The sequence below is a fragment of the Centruroides vittatus genome, unplaced genomic scaffold, assembly GCF_030686945.1.
Source record: "Centruroides vittatus isolate TY-2023 unplaced genomic scaffold, ASM3068694v2 contig_364, whole genome shotgun sequence".
NCBI lineage: Eukaryota > Metazoa > Arthropoda > Arachnida > Scorpiones > Buthidae > Centruroides > Centruroides vittatus.
The window spans coordinates 1,115,887-1,130,470 of NW_027122188.1; the positions used below are offsets into that span (position 1 = coordinate 1,115,887).

The window sequence follows — 14,584 nt, forward strand, 5'->3', positions numbered from 1 at the left end:
ACACTCATAAGAGCAATGTTATTTTTTTCCGGCTACAACTAAGCCATATATAACAAACAATATTATATAACATGTATAATGAAAAATATTCATCCATATGCACAAGTGAAGAACATTTGCTTTATTTATATTTTAAATGTGTGCTTATCTTATGGTATGTGTCTTGTTGCTTTTAACAATGTTGCATTTGAAGATTTGGATACAAAATGTGTATTTAATAATTTAGTGTGTACACCAAATTTTAAGATTTTAACAACTATGAAACAACTGAAGAGGGATGATATGAATCCAAAATGCATTTTGTAAAAGGTACTTAAAAAGAATAAAAAAAGGAATGTTATAATATACAGAAGTCATTGTGACAAGTTTGGGAAAAACAGCACTATTAGGTTGCTGAAATAATAATTTAATAAAAAACTGGTAATGTGTTTTGTTCTTGCTATCACCTACATATCAAGTATTAAAAAGAACAAATTTAATTCTCTTAATTTGCCAGTTAGTTACAGAACTAAGCACTTGAGCCTACATTAGTTGAATGTGATTTGGATACAAACACGAATTTTGAGCAATTAATTTCTGTTTGGCGGTATTGGAAACCTGAAATGATAACTAATGTACTATATAATTGCCTCTAATGCTTTGCCTAAACACTTCTCTTCACAATCTCCTATGGTGCATTTCTTTTAGAAAACACTATATATATATAAAGTAGAATCTTGTTTCAATGGATTTTTTGGAATAATGGATTTTATCTCCATTTTTCACCATTGATTTGGTGAAACATGGAGGGGGAAAGAAAATGTAATTTTTTTCCTGCATGCTCCACTTTTTAGCAGATCCATAACTTGGAATAATGAATTTTTCCTAGCTCCAACTTTGATAAACATCGTATTTCTTTCAATCTTTTTAATTAATAATTGGATGTTTCTGGATACTGAATTTAAAAAATGCATTGCATTCTGTGCAAACTAAGTGCATAAGTGCACTTTGAGCAATCTGTTATAACAAAATTCTACTGTATGTGAAAACCAAACTAAGTTTTTAGTTAGATTTAAAAAGTTTTTTAATATCTCATATTTCATTTCAACAAAAAATGCTCAGTAGAATGTCTTAATAATGTATTATACAAAATTTGTATTTTAAATTTCAAATGTGATACTGTTTCAATATTCTCTTAGTATTCTGCATGCAGGAATTGAAGATAAATTGTATAAATTATCTATATTGTGAAAGTTCCATATTGAATTATTAATAAATGTGCAACAACGAACTATTTTTATAGCTTGAAGGAAATGTTTGTGTTTGTTTATTAGGGAGAGGAGAGGAAAAAATTACAACTTATTAAAAATAAAGTTGTAAAGCTGTTTTATAGGACAGGAAAAGGACATTTATATATTATAAAAATCATTATATTTTTCAATATTTACAATAGATTTTTTGATGTTATGTTATATAGAATATTAAATTGCATTTGTTTACTAAGAAACTGACAGAATTAATTTTTTTATAGCATTGTCATAAACATCTGAAAACCACTAATAGTTTACCACCTTCTAAAGATTACATGATGGCTCCTCCACAGGTAATATTAAAAATTATATCTAGTCATGAGAAAATTGAATAATGAGTATATGAAAACTTTAAGCTTTTAATGAGATTGTCACTGTAATGTGTCACAATATTAATCTCTTAAAATTTAAAAATTTATCTTATATTCTAAAATTAACATTGTCTTGATGTTAAAGAAAAAAAAATATGCTTTTCTAATTTCAAAATCCAGTTTGAAATGTTTTATTTTTTGTTACAGCAATCTGTTTTATAGAAATATTTATAATAATTACAAATGTAAAACATACAACTAAACTATATAAAATAAATTACATTAGGATACGATCAGATATATATATATATATATATATATATGTTTAAAAATTAAAAATTTGTTTTTTAAATTTAGTATGAAGAAAATGTAAGAACCAAACTTTCTAATATTACAGTGGAACCTCGGTATATGACCTTAATCCATTCCTGATGTTTGGACTTATACCGAATAGGACGTGTACCAAATCAACCTTTCTCATAAGAAGTAATGTAAAAATGATTAATCTGTTCTCATCTAAAAAAAAAACTCCTCTCGATATGATATATTAATGGGGTTGTAAAATAATTTAAACACTGTTTGAGCACATTAATAAAAAAATAAATTTTATTATAGATTTTTAAAGTTATTACAGTATATTGTATTATATTATTTAAATTATTAAATCAAAATCAAATCAAACCAAACTCTCCTTAATACTAATAATTTGTTTAGAAATTGATTAAACCCCTTTCGCAACGTTAGCAGATTTAATAATGTCTTTATTTTTCACGATTGTCAATATTGTCGTTCTCGGAATATGGTATGCAACAATTAAATCTCGAACACCCATGCCACCTTCATATTTCTAAACAATCTTTTTTTTTAGTTCCATTGTGATTTTAGTCAGTTTTTTAGTTTTCTGTTGCTTTTCATTTGCCTTTTTGCAATTCATGATTAATAAAAATAATAAAATTTTACTTACAAATTAAAGTCAGAAGAAATTTAACAAAGTTATAAACTGTGGGATCGCAAACGTCTAGTCTGGTCTAGTACACCGATAGTGCTACTTGTTCATAGATGGCATGTATAATTGAATTAAGTCGTATACAGAGCAAAATTTGTTTCGTCCAAACAGGATGTATTCTAAAGCAGACGTATACCAAGATTCCACTGTATTAGATAAAATTGTCATTTATTATTAAAAAAAAAAAAGTTAGACATGCCTAATTTTGGAAAAACTGTTATTTATTAGCATAAAGGATTTTAATTTTATAAAAATTTTCTAGTGTAATTTGTATGGTTTGAAATTTAATTACAATACTTTTACAAACTAAATTGATTTTTATTTTAAAAAAAAGAAATATATTAAATTGGTATCATAAAGCATAATATATCCTTGTTATTGATATATTTGATTAGATGATTAGATGCTATTTTAAAACTGATATTATCAAAAAGTTTTGAGATTACAGATCATATTAATATATTTTGTAAATTTATAAAATTCAAATAATTTAAATTGTTATGTATTATTTATAAAATTGAAAGAATTAATTTGTTATGTAATAAAACATAATAATCTTAGATACAAAATGTAGTTTAAATTTTTTCTTGATTACATTTTAAATAGATCTTTAAATACAAAAAATTGTTTAAAAGTTGAAAAATTCTAAATTTTCTATAAATAAATCATCCAACACCTGATTCTGAGAAAACATTTATTAAAGAAACATTAACATTTTTGACTTAATATGATAGGCCATCTTCAGATGCAAGTATTCTCTAATGTATTTTAACTAAATATTTAAACATCAGAATGTTTGAACACAGAAAAAGTGTTTGAATGTCAGAATGTTCAAACACTTATTGAAAAATTAAAAAGTTGTCAATTATTACACTTATTGTGACATAAATGTCACAACATGTGTAATAATTGACAACTTTTTAAATTACTTTTGTCATATTTGAAGAGAAAAATTGATAGTTAGGAATGAAAAACTAGAAGTTAAATAACAGATATTAAATAAAGAGAGAATTATTTATACAAATTTTAAATTATAGATAATTTGATAAAAGTTCAGAAAATAAATGCGATATAAGATTACAATTGTGAAATAATAATTGCAATATCTATAATTATGTAGAGATTTCATTCTAGCTAAATAAATTAAAATAAGAAAGAAAGTGCCAATGATTAAAATTAAGTAAATAAATAATAATTATTAAATAATTTTGAAAAGTTAGAAATATTAGTATGTAAATGAATAATTATTCTAAATTCTTGTTTAAATATTTTTCTTCTGTATAGGGAGCAAATACAGAAGAAGATTTCTTAATATTAGCAAATAGTGATATAGCATTGTTATGTGGTGCTCTTATTGTATTATGGCAAAAGTTTTTACAATTTGTTGTTGGACAAGAAAAAGTTCGTCATCATTTAGCTAGACAGCGTCATGTTCAAAGAGTGAAACGTTTTGCTGAAGCCTTCTTTGTTATTGAAAGAACAAGGGAATCTGCTTTCACACCATGTGAAAATAGGTATACTAAATATTTATTAATTGATTTAAATGTAAGAATTGTAACACACAAAATACAAAAATGGTAACTGATGGCTAATAAACTTGATAAATAACATCAATAGAAAAAAGTTAGAATGAGAAAATCTTATATGAGAGTGACAAAAAGGGATACTGATAGAATATTTTGTAGACTGTAAGAAAGGGGAAACAGCAATGCTTCTAGTAGAGACTGCATTAAAGGAAGATGTGGAAGTTAGGTGGAAGGAAGAAAAACATTAGAAGAGATAAGAGAGGATGAAAATATATCATGCTGAAAGATTATGGATATGGAGAAAGAGTATAAATGCCATAGTTAATGTTAAAACTTATATGGGAAGGTAAGAGTGGGTTTATTACATGGGTTTGAAGTTAAAACATATAATGCCATAAGTTATAAGCCCACTCTAACTGTCTGCACAACATTGGATTGCATCTCATGAAGCTTTAATATGAATAATTTTTAATGACAATATTTGCAACTACAATGCTATAAATAAAACAAAAATTAAGATTGCTGTTGTATTTTGAACTATCTGTTCTACATAATATTGTTTGAAACATCCATTTATTTGATGAATTTTGAATTCCAATGCTTGTCTGAAAATGATAAAATTTATTTATCAAAAGTACTAGTATTTAATTATTTTGTACGTTGTGTGTTATAATTTATAAAAATTATAACATTAAAAATTTAAGATCTAGTGTTATGTGAAATTAATGTAGTTTCATCCTAAATATTATAATCATATAAATTCTAAACTTTACAATTAAAATCAGAAGTATATAAATTCAATATAAACTACATATTGGACTGAAAGAAGAAACTTTGAACAAAAAGTACTTTTAATACTATTCAACATAATCTCCTTAACAAACCACATGTTTTTGCAGTAATTTAAAAATTTTTAAACTCATTTATATATTTTGTATCTAATTTTTGAACATAGATATCCTCTGTAATGTCCTATCCTCAAATTGTTTTTCTTTCAATATTTTTTTGGTTTTGAAAAACAAAAGCCAGCCTGTTAAAGATTAATTAGCAAAATGAAGAGTATGATTTAGTTCTTTATCATTTCTGGAATTTGATTAATGTAGTTTTCACATTTTTTATTTTCAGATTTAAGTTATGTAATAAGCTATTTCATAATCTCAAACATACAAAACAGACAACTGAGAACATTGTTGTTATATATTTTCTTTATTAATTTGTTAGCTTCAGTTGCAATTCTGTACAACTTGCAACTTGTAAAATGCTCAATTATTATAAGTAGTGACAAGAATGTGTATAATAACTCAGAAAATCTCAGTGCTCTATTTTTAATTAAGTATTACATCTTTTATTAGTGAGTTTGTATAGGAAAGCAATTAGATTGATTGTTGTAGATATGTAGAATTATATTTTTGTTTACTTTTATATGATGATAATTATGTAGTTCTGAACTTAAGTGTTTATTTAATCTAGTAAAAGTATAAAATTATTTATTTATTTTTTTTTTATAGTACTGATTTTTATCAGCGAGTAACTGAAGCAGCTAGAAGATCTCAGTATTTAACTTTATTGCCACCTTTAGAAGTAGAATGTATTGATTTAGATGGTGATCACAATTCATTACCTATTATATATGAAGAACGATATGAAGAAATAACTAGGAGGACATCTAGGAACAGTCGGGGTTCACGTATGTCATTTGATATTATATTAAACTTTAAAATTTTTGCTGAAAAACTGATTATTATAATTATAGATTTAAAAAAAATTTTATTACACATTATTGAAATGAAAGTAAAGTTTACATCAAAATTTGGGAGATTTTAATCAATTTTTTTTCCTAGTAAAATATTTTTCACGGTCTGGAAGAAAATAATATAAACTGGTGCAAGTTAAAAATGAAACACTAAAACCCTGTTTTATCAAAGTCAGATGTAGTGTGAGCAATTATATATTTTTTCTCTTATTGATTTATGATGATTTTATAACTTGAAAACACTAGAGTTTTCTAAGAAGTTTTTGCTTTGAGAAAAACAAATTTAATGTAAGTTATGGATGTTATAATTTATCATTCTTTAGAACTGCCCATTTGGTGGAGTTTTGAAAAATTGTTTAATATTATTGTTGCATCAAAATTATACAGTCCTTCCGACAATAATAGAACATACAGTGATTGCCTAGAAACTTATTATTATTTTCATGTAACTTTAATGAAATTTTCTAATATATTTTATAGTAAGATATCAACAATTATTGCCCAAGTTTGGAGAAAAATGATTAATAAACAAAACAGCCAGATACTATTAGCAAAAATAGAACTTACATTAATAGAACATCTTGACTCATTATATCTTTAAATTAAAATGAGTAGCTGATTTTGCTACCATTTTTGGAAACAAGCTGAAAAAGTACAATTAGACATTGAATTAATCAAAGATTGCAGTCGTTCTTGAGGAATATTTTTCCATTCCTCAATGAGAGCAGTCTTTAGTTCAGTGATGGTCTTGTATTGCTTTCCACTGCTACACATTTAGAAAACTAAGTCACCCCAAAAATTTTCATTTGGATTTAAATCTACATTTAGGGGGTACCCAGTCCAAAAGCCTGACATTTTACTCTGAAAAAAAAGGATAACATTGATTTTGATACAGGGAGCCTTGCATTATTCTGCATGAATTCAAAGTTCTGTCCAGCAATTTTTTGCTCATAAGTTTGATGCTGCCTCCAGACAGGCTCCTCATAAATTTGAGAGTTGTTTCAACCTTCGATAAATACTAGTTCAGTCTTTCCATTCCATCCAATCCCTGCCCAAGTCATGAGTATACTACTGTCAGCTACTCTCTTTGAGTCCTGTTTTTGATCTAGTCTTTTGTCTGCCCATTAATATTTAAAACCGTCAGGTCTCTTGCGATACCACTTTTTCTCATCCAAGAAAATTACATTTTGCCATCCTTTTCAAAGTTGTTTCTGGCAAATTGTAATCAAAGTTGTTTGTTTTTCTCTTTGAGCTAGTTGCCTGTCTTCATTCTGATGAAAGGCTAATATTTTTGGAATTTGTGGATGTGATAATTCCTAGGGAATAAGTGTTTGAATCTGTTACATATCGATAAATCAATTGTTTTTTGAACTATGTGACAGATGTGTTTTTAAACATTTTAAGTGTAAAAGTGATAAAATAAGTAAATTATATTCTAAAATTTCAGCTTAGGGATGGTTGCATAAATTTTAAAATCAAGGTTAAAATGCATATTAATGTACAGAATTACTCTTGACATCATTTTAAAGATAATTTCAATTGCATGAAGGTAAACCTTCAGGGTAAATAACTAGCTAAGTTAATTGGCTGATTTTGGGCAGTTAAAATATATTCCGTAGATTATTGGAGAAACAAAATGACTGACATAAGTTCTGATTCTAATATAGATGATTTTTATTTAGACCAGAGATAGGAAATCTTTTGTAATTGGAAGGTCAGATATCATTTCAGAAAGACCCTGTGCTATTGCATGTTGTATAAGCATTGCATATTTAGCACACATGCACCAGAAATATACATAAATTTTATTTAGATGGATACACTTTTATTCAAGAAAAGAATTAAAAAATTTACTTTTATGACTCAAGATTTATGTTGACAAAATTATATCAATTTATGTTATCAGGTTTCACCAGACCTGCAAAAGGCTGCAAGTTTTCCCTCTATGGTTTAGACTATTTTAATAAAGGTGTTCTTAATCCTAATAAAAATATTTTTTAAAGAACTAGATCCTATACATTGTATAATGCTTGAAAATTTCAAGAGCAATTTGGTTCTAAAAAGGCAATGATTTATGTTTATTGTTGGAGATAAATTAATTGTATTTTACATTTTATAGTAATAAATTATGCCAAATCTATCAATATACATCTTTCTTCAATCCTTCAATTTATCCTACACTTTTTTATTTTTTTTTTTGCTCATTATTTTGTTTACGGTTGCTCTTATTTCATAGTTGCATTACCAAAAACTTTTCAGCTATAAACTATCTGCTGAGTTAAAGTGGCTTGTGCACCAGTGTAGCCTATTCTTGATATTTGTGGCAAGGTTAATAGTTAATCTGTAGTTTAAATGGTAACTCATGCAACCATCCCTTAATGTAGTAATAGAAAAATTATGAATGATGATTTTATTTAAATGTTTTTTTGTTAAAGATCATAATTAAAATTTTCAAGAGTATTTGAAATTAAAATATATTATTTTTAAATAATGTGAAATATGAAATGATCTAAATTGCATTTTGTTTTGTAGAATCAACAATTAGTTTATGTGATGTGAGTTTTCTCGTCGAAGAATCTCCTGATGAAGAAACTGATTCAGAAAGAAGAAATTCTCAAGGATTAGATATACAAAAGACAAAACTTTCTGATAATCCAAAGTTGTCTACTAGTCCAACAGTTTTATCTTGGATTTCTGAGTCAGCTTCCATGAATACAAAATTTCAATCTGCATCTACCAGAAAAATATCATTAAAAGAAAAATTTTTAAATAATTTCAAAGTTGACTTTGATTCTGACAGTGAAGAATACAATGTTGCTACTGGTACATTGAGAACCAATCACAAATTAGCTATGTGTTCTAAAATAAAATTAAAATCCAGAACGGCTAATTTTCTTCGACAGTTAAAGAAACCTCATAGTAATTTTAATAATTCTGTAGTTTTGCTTGGTTTCAAAAAATTAGATTCTGCTCGTAACATTTCTGCTGTAATGACGAAATCTTCAAGATCAAAAATTCCTCTTGAAAATGGAATTAGGCATTCTCAGAGTACATTATCAATGGTAGGAACGTTAAGTAATGACAATGATAGATCTTTACCAAATAGTGAATCTCTACCTGATTTAACAACAAATTTTATACCTCCACCACCACCGCCACCTCGAGCAAGATTTGCAAGTTCAGAATTAGATTGGCCATCTTCTGATTTTATACTCTCAGATGTTCCTCAAAGTCCAGCTTTTGATCCTCCTATTAGAAAAAATAGTAGGAGAAGACATTCTGTTTCACTTTTGCCTCGCTTTAGAGGGACCAATAATAATTCCAGGACATTCTCTAAAGAAGATTCTTCAATTAGGCATTATTCCCATACTTCTGATACTAGTTTAATTAAATCTGAAAGTTTAACTAAATTTCTTTGTGAAAATGAACAATATTCAAAAGATATTAGTGATGATGTTTTTAATTATAATAATGCAAAAAATTCTGATTCAGTTAATCACAGTTATCAAAATGGAAGTACAGAATTGGTTGACAAAGTTGATGAAAAATCTGAACAAATTATAGGAAAATGTGCCGTTAATAGTAAAGAATTAGAAAGAATAAGTAGTACTGTAAAAAGTGAAGAACAAACTGATTTTCACATCTATGAAGAAATTTGTCCTCCGTCTCCTCCTGTTCAGTTCAGAGATCCTCCAAAAAATGAATCTGTATCAAAACAAGATAACAAGTATTCCATATTTAATATGTTACCAAATACAGATAGCATTGTATCAAATCCAACAACTTGTTTGTCAAGTTTATCTTGTGAAGGTACATTGTTTTTTCCTAAACCTCCAGCTCAATTTGCAGCTGACAGTACAAATGAAGAAGTTTCTCAAGACAAAGAAAAACCTACAGAGTGCACCAATAATTCTAATTTAAGAAATGAAAATGAGAAAGATGGCAGCCCATGTCTTAAGACAAGTGATTCAAAACAATATTCATCTGATGATTTTACAAATAAACAGACTAAAAAAATTGATGAAATATCATATTTTGAAACTAAATGTACAATATTAGAAATGTTAACAGATATATCAGATATTGAAGATCCATATTGGTCTTACCAATGGAATGATGCAACAATGTTATTTTCTGATAACAATCAGTCACATTCAGGAAATAGCCCTTTAGGATTTTCTGAAGAAAATACAGTTAGTTTAAGACGTGCATCAGCCATTGGTGCTGATATGATCAGGTTAGTATTTTTATTGTATAATTAATTATGAACTAAATTTATTTTTTAAGAAAAACATATAATTTTGGTAATGCAAAAATTTATTTTCAATTTATTATGGGATTGTTTTATATCAATCAGTTTACTATTTACATAAGTGAAAACAAAATCAGGCATGAAACAACATTAATGAATTTAAGAAAAGATGATTGTTTTTAATGGTGCACATTTTCCATCTGTTTTATTTTTTTCCCATATTAAATTTCTTCAGGTCATTATTGTAAATGCAGTTGCTTTAATTTTGTATTTAATTAACAAAAAATATTTTTACTTGGAAATTTGTTTTTTAATAATTTTGAAACTAGCTATCAATAAAGTAAAAGTTCACTTTTAAATATGACATTTTGTATAAAAAAAAGTTTATATACACTCGAACCCTGTTTTTGTGTGGTCTTTTTTGTGCGATTTTTTATACGTGCAATGTGTTTTGTGCAATTATTTTTGTGCAGTATACCAATTTGATTGAAATTCATACACCGCACACAAAAAATCACACAAAACAAATCGCGCACAAAAAAAATCTCACAAAAATAGACCGCACAAAAACAGGTTTGAGTGTATTTATATGTTTCTCAACATATAACAGACTTATAATGTCAATTACTAGTACAGTTACTCCATTTATTCATAATAATTTGAATGTTTTGTCACTATATGCCAATTTCAGTTATGTAAAAAATTACAGCCTCTTTGATTTAAAAAAATTTATTATTATTATTTTTATATATATACACAGTGCATTCAAAAAGTTCCAGGACTGCTGTTGCTGCAGATGTATAAGTGTCACCATCTCAGCATCATTGCTAGAACTAATTAGTATGAATTTTCCCTTAATTTTCTGTTCAAATTTCATCAAATGGGACTTATACTGTAGTAAGCAGTGATGGTTTAAAATTTCTGTGCTTTCTTTCATTCTAATGATTTTCAAGACAACAAAGAGCTGCAATCAAATTTTGTTTTAAATGTGGTAAACCCATCCACATAACATCAAACTGCAGAATAGCACAAGTTAGAAAAGGTCAGAGAAATGAAAGCAAGGACTACAAATTCAAAAGTGAAGATGATCATCATGTCATTTTTTGATTTAAGCGGACTGTAAATTCATGCCTCCTGGCCAGATTGTGAATGGACCTTTCTATGTAAAAGTACTTGATTTACTTTTGAGAAGAATTTGCAGGGTTAGACCAGAAATGTACAAATCAGAAGAATGGTTTCTCTTCTGTGACAATGCTTGGCACATTCTTCACTCATTGTTACTCACAATTTCTCACTATAAAATCAGTCACAATGATCAATCAACCCTCTTACTGGATTTGATTCAATCTGACATTTTTCTGTTTCCCAAATTGAAAACAGGACTGAAAAGAGACTGTTTTCAATTTGGGTTGGACTGTTTTTCATCCTCCACATGATGTAGACATCATGTGGAGGATGAACATGATATCTTTAACTTGATTTCGCAGGAGGAGTATACACACTTCTTCCAGAATTTGTACAAGTGTTTTCAAATGTGTATTAAGAGAGAAGGGATATATGTTGAATAATAAACAATAAAATTTTATTTATCTGAAAAATTTTATTCTTGGTAGTTAGTTCTGGAACTTTTTGAATGCACAGCGTACAGCAAAAAACTGGAAATTTAAGACAGAACTGCTGATGACCAAAACAAATTTATTCAGAAACATTTCTGATCTCTAATCAGGCAATTATCAACTAATGTACAAAGTGACTACTTATGAATTAAAATTACAATATAACAAAATATAGAACTTTAAAAAATTCTGTATTTTTGATTTTATTCTACAAACATTATTTTTTTTAAAAACATCTCATTTTAAATACAAAATTTTGCAAAACATTCATTAATATTTAATGACTATAAATGAATTAAATAAGATTATTAAAAATTTAATAAAAGAAGAAGCAGCCAAATAAGGGTTTCAAGGAAATAATAAAATTAAACAGATAAATGTTATAACATAATTACAATAACAAATAATTGCTATAGACAAGAGAAGAAAAGAATTTTTTAAGAAAATTTGCAATTTATTGTATAAAGAAGAGAAATTAACTATTGTAATAACTGACCTTAGGCATGATTGATAGCTTACATATCTTGCACATTACTGTTAGTGAAATATTTATTTAAGATGTGTATTTTCAGTTGTTTAAATGGTTTGAGGCAAATATTTCCATAATTCTACATTTAAACAGAATAATTTTCAAAAGAATAGTTTAAATGATTTAAGTTCATTATAATAAAGAAATGGAATTTGATAAATTATCTGTACTTCTCTGCTCCTTACCGACACCGGGTATTATAACTAACTTCAAAAAACGAACCTGTTACCGGTGTAAATCTTCTTATGAGCGTCTGGCTAACGTTTTCGAACCTAAAACAGTTCTTCTTCAGGCGAAGATGAAATAATTTAAAAGATAGAATAGAACGTTTCAAATCGAACCGCTTCGTCCAATTCCGTCATGGCTGACATGCGCTGTAGTGTCAGGGTGTTGGTTATCGTTTATGCGTGTCTAAAAGGATTTGCCAGGCTGATGAAATGTCAATCTCTTCTTTTTGGTTGATGCAGATATTATTACAGCTCGTTTTATATATAGCGACCGCTTCTAACCATTTTATATGTTCCGGGTGGGGCGTCGTTACGATGATTTTAGCCTTATCCAGTTCCTCGTTGATATCTTGATCAGATGCGTATATACTTAGCGCCGTGTTGAGTTTCTGGTGTTGGCATATCTTAAAAAGGTCGCAACGGACCACGGGTACCCTTCCCTAATACGGCGTATAACCAGGCAACATCACCAAGGAAGCACATCCGCTGGACAAGCAAACGGTAGCGCTAACAAAAAAGATTTAACAAGGCTTCCTATCACATACAACCCATACGTTTGTAAAGTATATGGAGAAATAGCCAAAAAACAGCAGATGCAGATAGCATATCGAAGAGGCCCCACAATAGCCGAAATCCTAAAAAATTGCAAAGACCCTCCGGATCCCAACAGAATGTACGGAGTGTACTCTATCCCCCTAAGGGACAACAGATGGCAAAGGGAGCTCGTTTACATCGGTTCCACTAAGCGCTCGTTAAAGACCAGATTAAAAGAACACCAAGCCGACCTACAACACCGGAAACTCAACACGGCGCTAAGTATATACGCGTCTGATCAAGATATCAACGAGGAACTGGATAAGGCTAAAATCATCGTAACGACGCCCCACCCGGAACATATAAAATGGTTAGAAGCGGTCGCTATATATAAAACGAGCTGTAATAATATCTGCATCAACCAAAAAGAAGAGATCGACATTTCATCGAGCCTGGCAAATCCTTTTAGACACGCATAAACGATAACCAACACCCCGACACTACAGCGCATGTCAGCCATGACGGAATTGGACGAAGCGGTTCGATTTGAAACGTTCTATTCTATCTTTTAAATTATTCCATCTTCGCCTGAAGAAGAACTGTTTTAGGTTCGAAAACGTTAGCCAGACGCTCATAAGAAGATTTACACCGGTAACAGGTTCGTTTTTTGAAGTTAAATTATCTGTAATTGTTAGAGAAAAATTCTTTTTAATTTCAAAAGAAGTTAAATGGTTTAGGGTCAAAAAATAACACATTATAAAAGCTATTAAGATTTTTAATAATTTTTATTTGATAAATACCTGATTTGTCTGTATAGTACATATTATCTTTGTCTGAATTCAAAATTTGCATAGCTGAGGAAACTAACAGATAAACTAATTTGTGAGCATTTGAGGAAAGATCTTAAAATAGTTGCTAGAAATTTTCTGGTAATAAGTTAGCATTTAATACAAAGATAATTTTTAGTTGCCTTATTATTCATATGAGGCAACATAAGTGCCTTGTGGATTTGCTAAGCGATATATAACATCGCAGTTAACAAAGATTAAAAATATTTAAAGAAAAAAATAATAATAAATTTTTCTCATTATTTTTTTTGGTCTTAAATTTTAAGTACAAAATTTAATATCATTATTTAATGATGATAAAATATTTTTTTTAAAAAAGTTATGTAATGTATCATGCAATCAAAACTAAGTTAAAAAAAAGCAGTGTTACACAAAATTAGAGTTCTTTCAAGCACCAGGCCTGGACTTAACAGGAAAGAACAATATTACAGTTAAGAAAATGACACTTGTGTGAGCAAAATCCACAACAATATTTACTAAGTTGAATAGTATAATATATATATATAAACAATGGTTATAAACAAGAAATTAGTAATAAATATATATTTCAAATATTCAACACAAGTCAAGATCAATTATGTACAAGGAAAAAAAAAACAATTAATAAAAGAAATCATTTTTCTCAACTCAGATTGTACAATTAATTAAATCATTACCAATATCAAATAAAAAGCAAGGAATACACCTCTTAAG

General features: G+C 28.0%; 1 protein-coding gene across 1 annotated transcript in view; it reads left to right on the forward strand.

Moving 5' to 3' along the window:
• The window catches only part of LOC136975077 (protein FAM135A), a 113,447-nt gene that overhangs the window by 61,322 nt on the left and 37,541 nt on the right, over positions 1-14,584 (forward strand). Inside the window, exons 11-14 of the mRNA XM_067270074.1 lie at positions 1,511-1,582; positions 3,891-4,120; positions 5,641-5,819; positions 8,418-10,122. Of these exons, the coding sequence (XP_067126175.1) occupies positions 1,511-1,582; positions 3,891-4,120; positions 5,641-5,819; positions 8,418-10,122 (2,186 nt within the window). The remainder of the gene's footprint in view (positions 1-1,510; positions 1,583-3,890; positions 4,121-5,640; positions 5,820-8,417; positions 10,123-14,584) is intronic.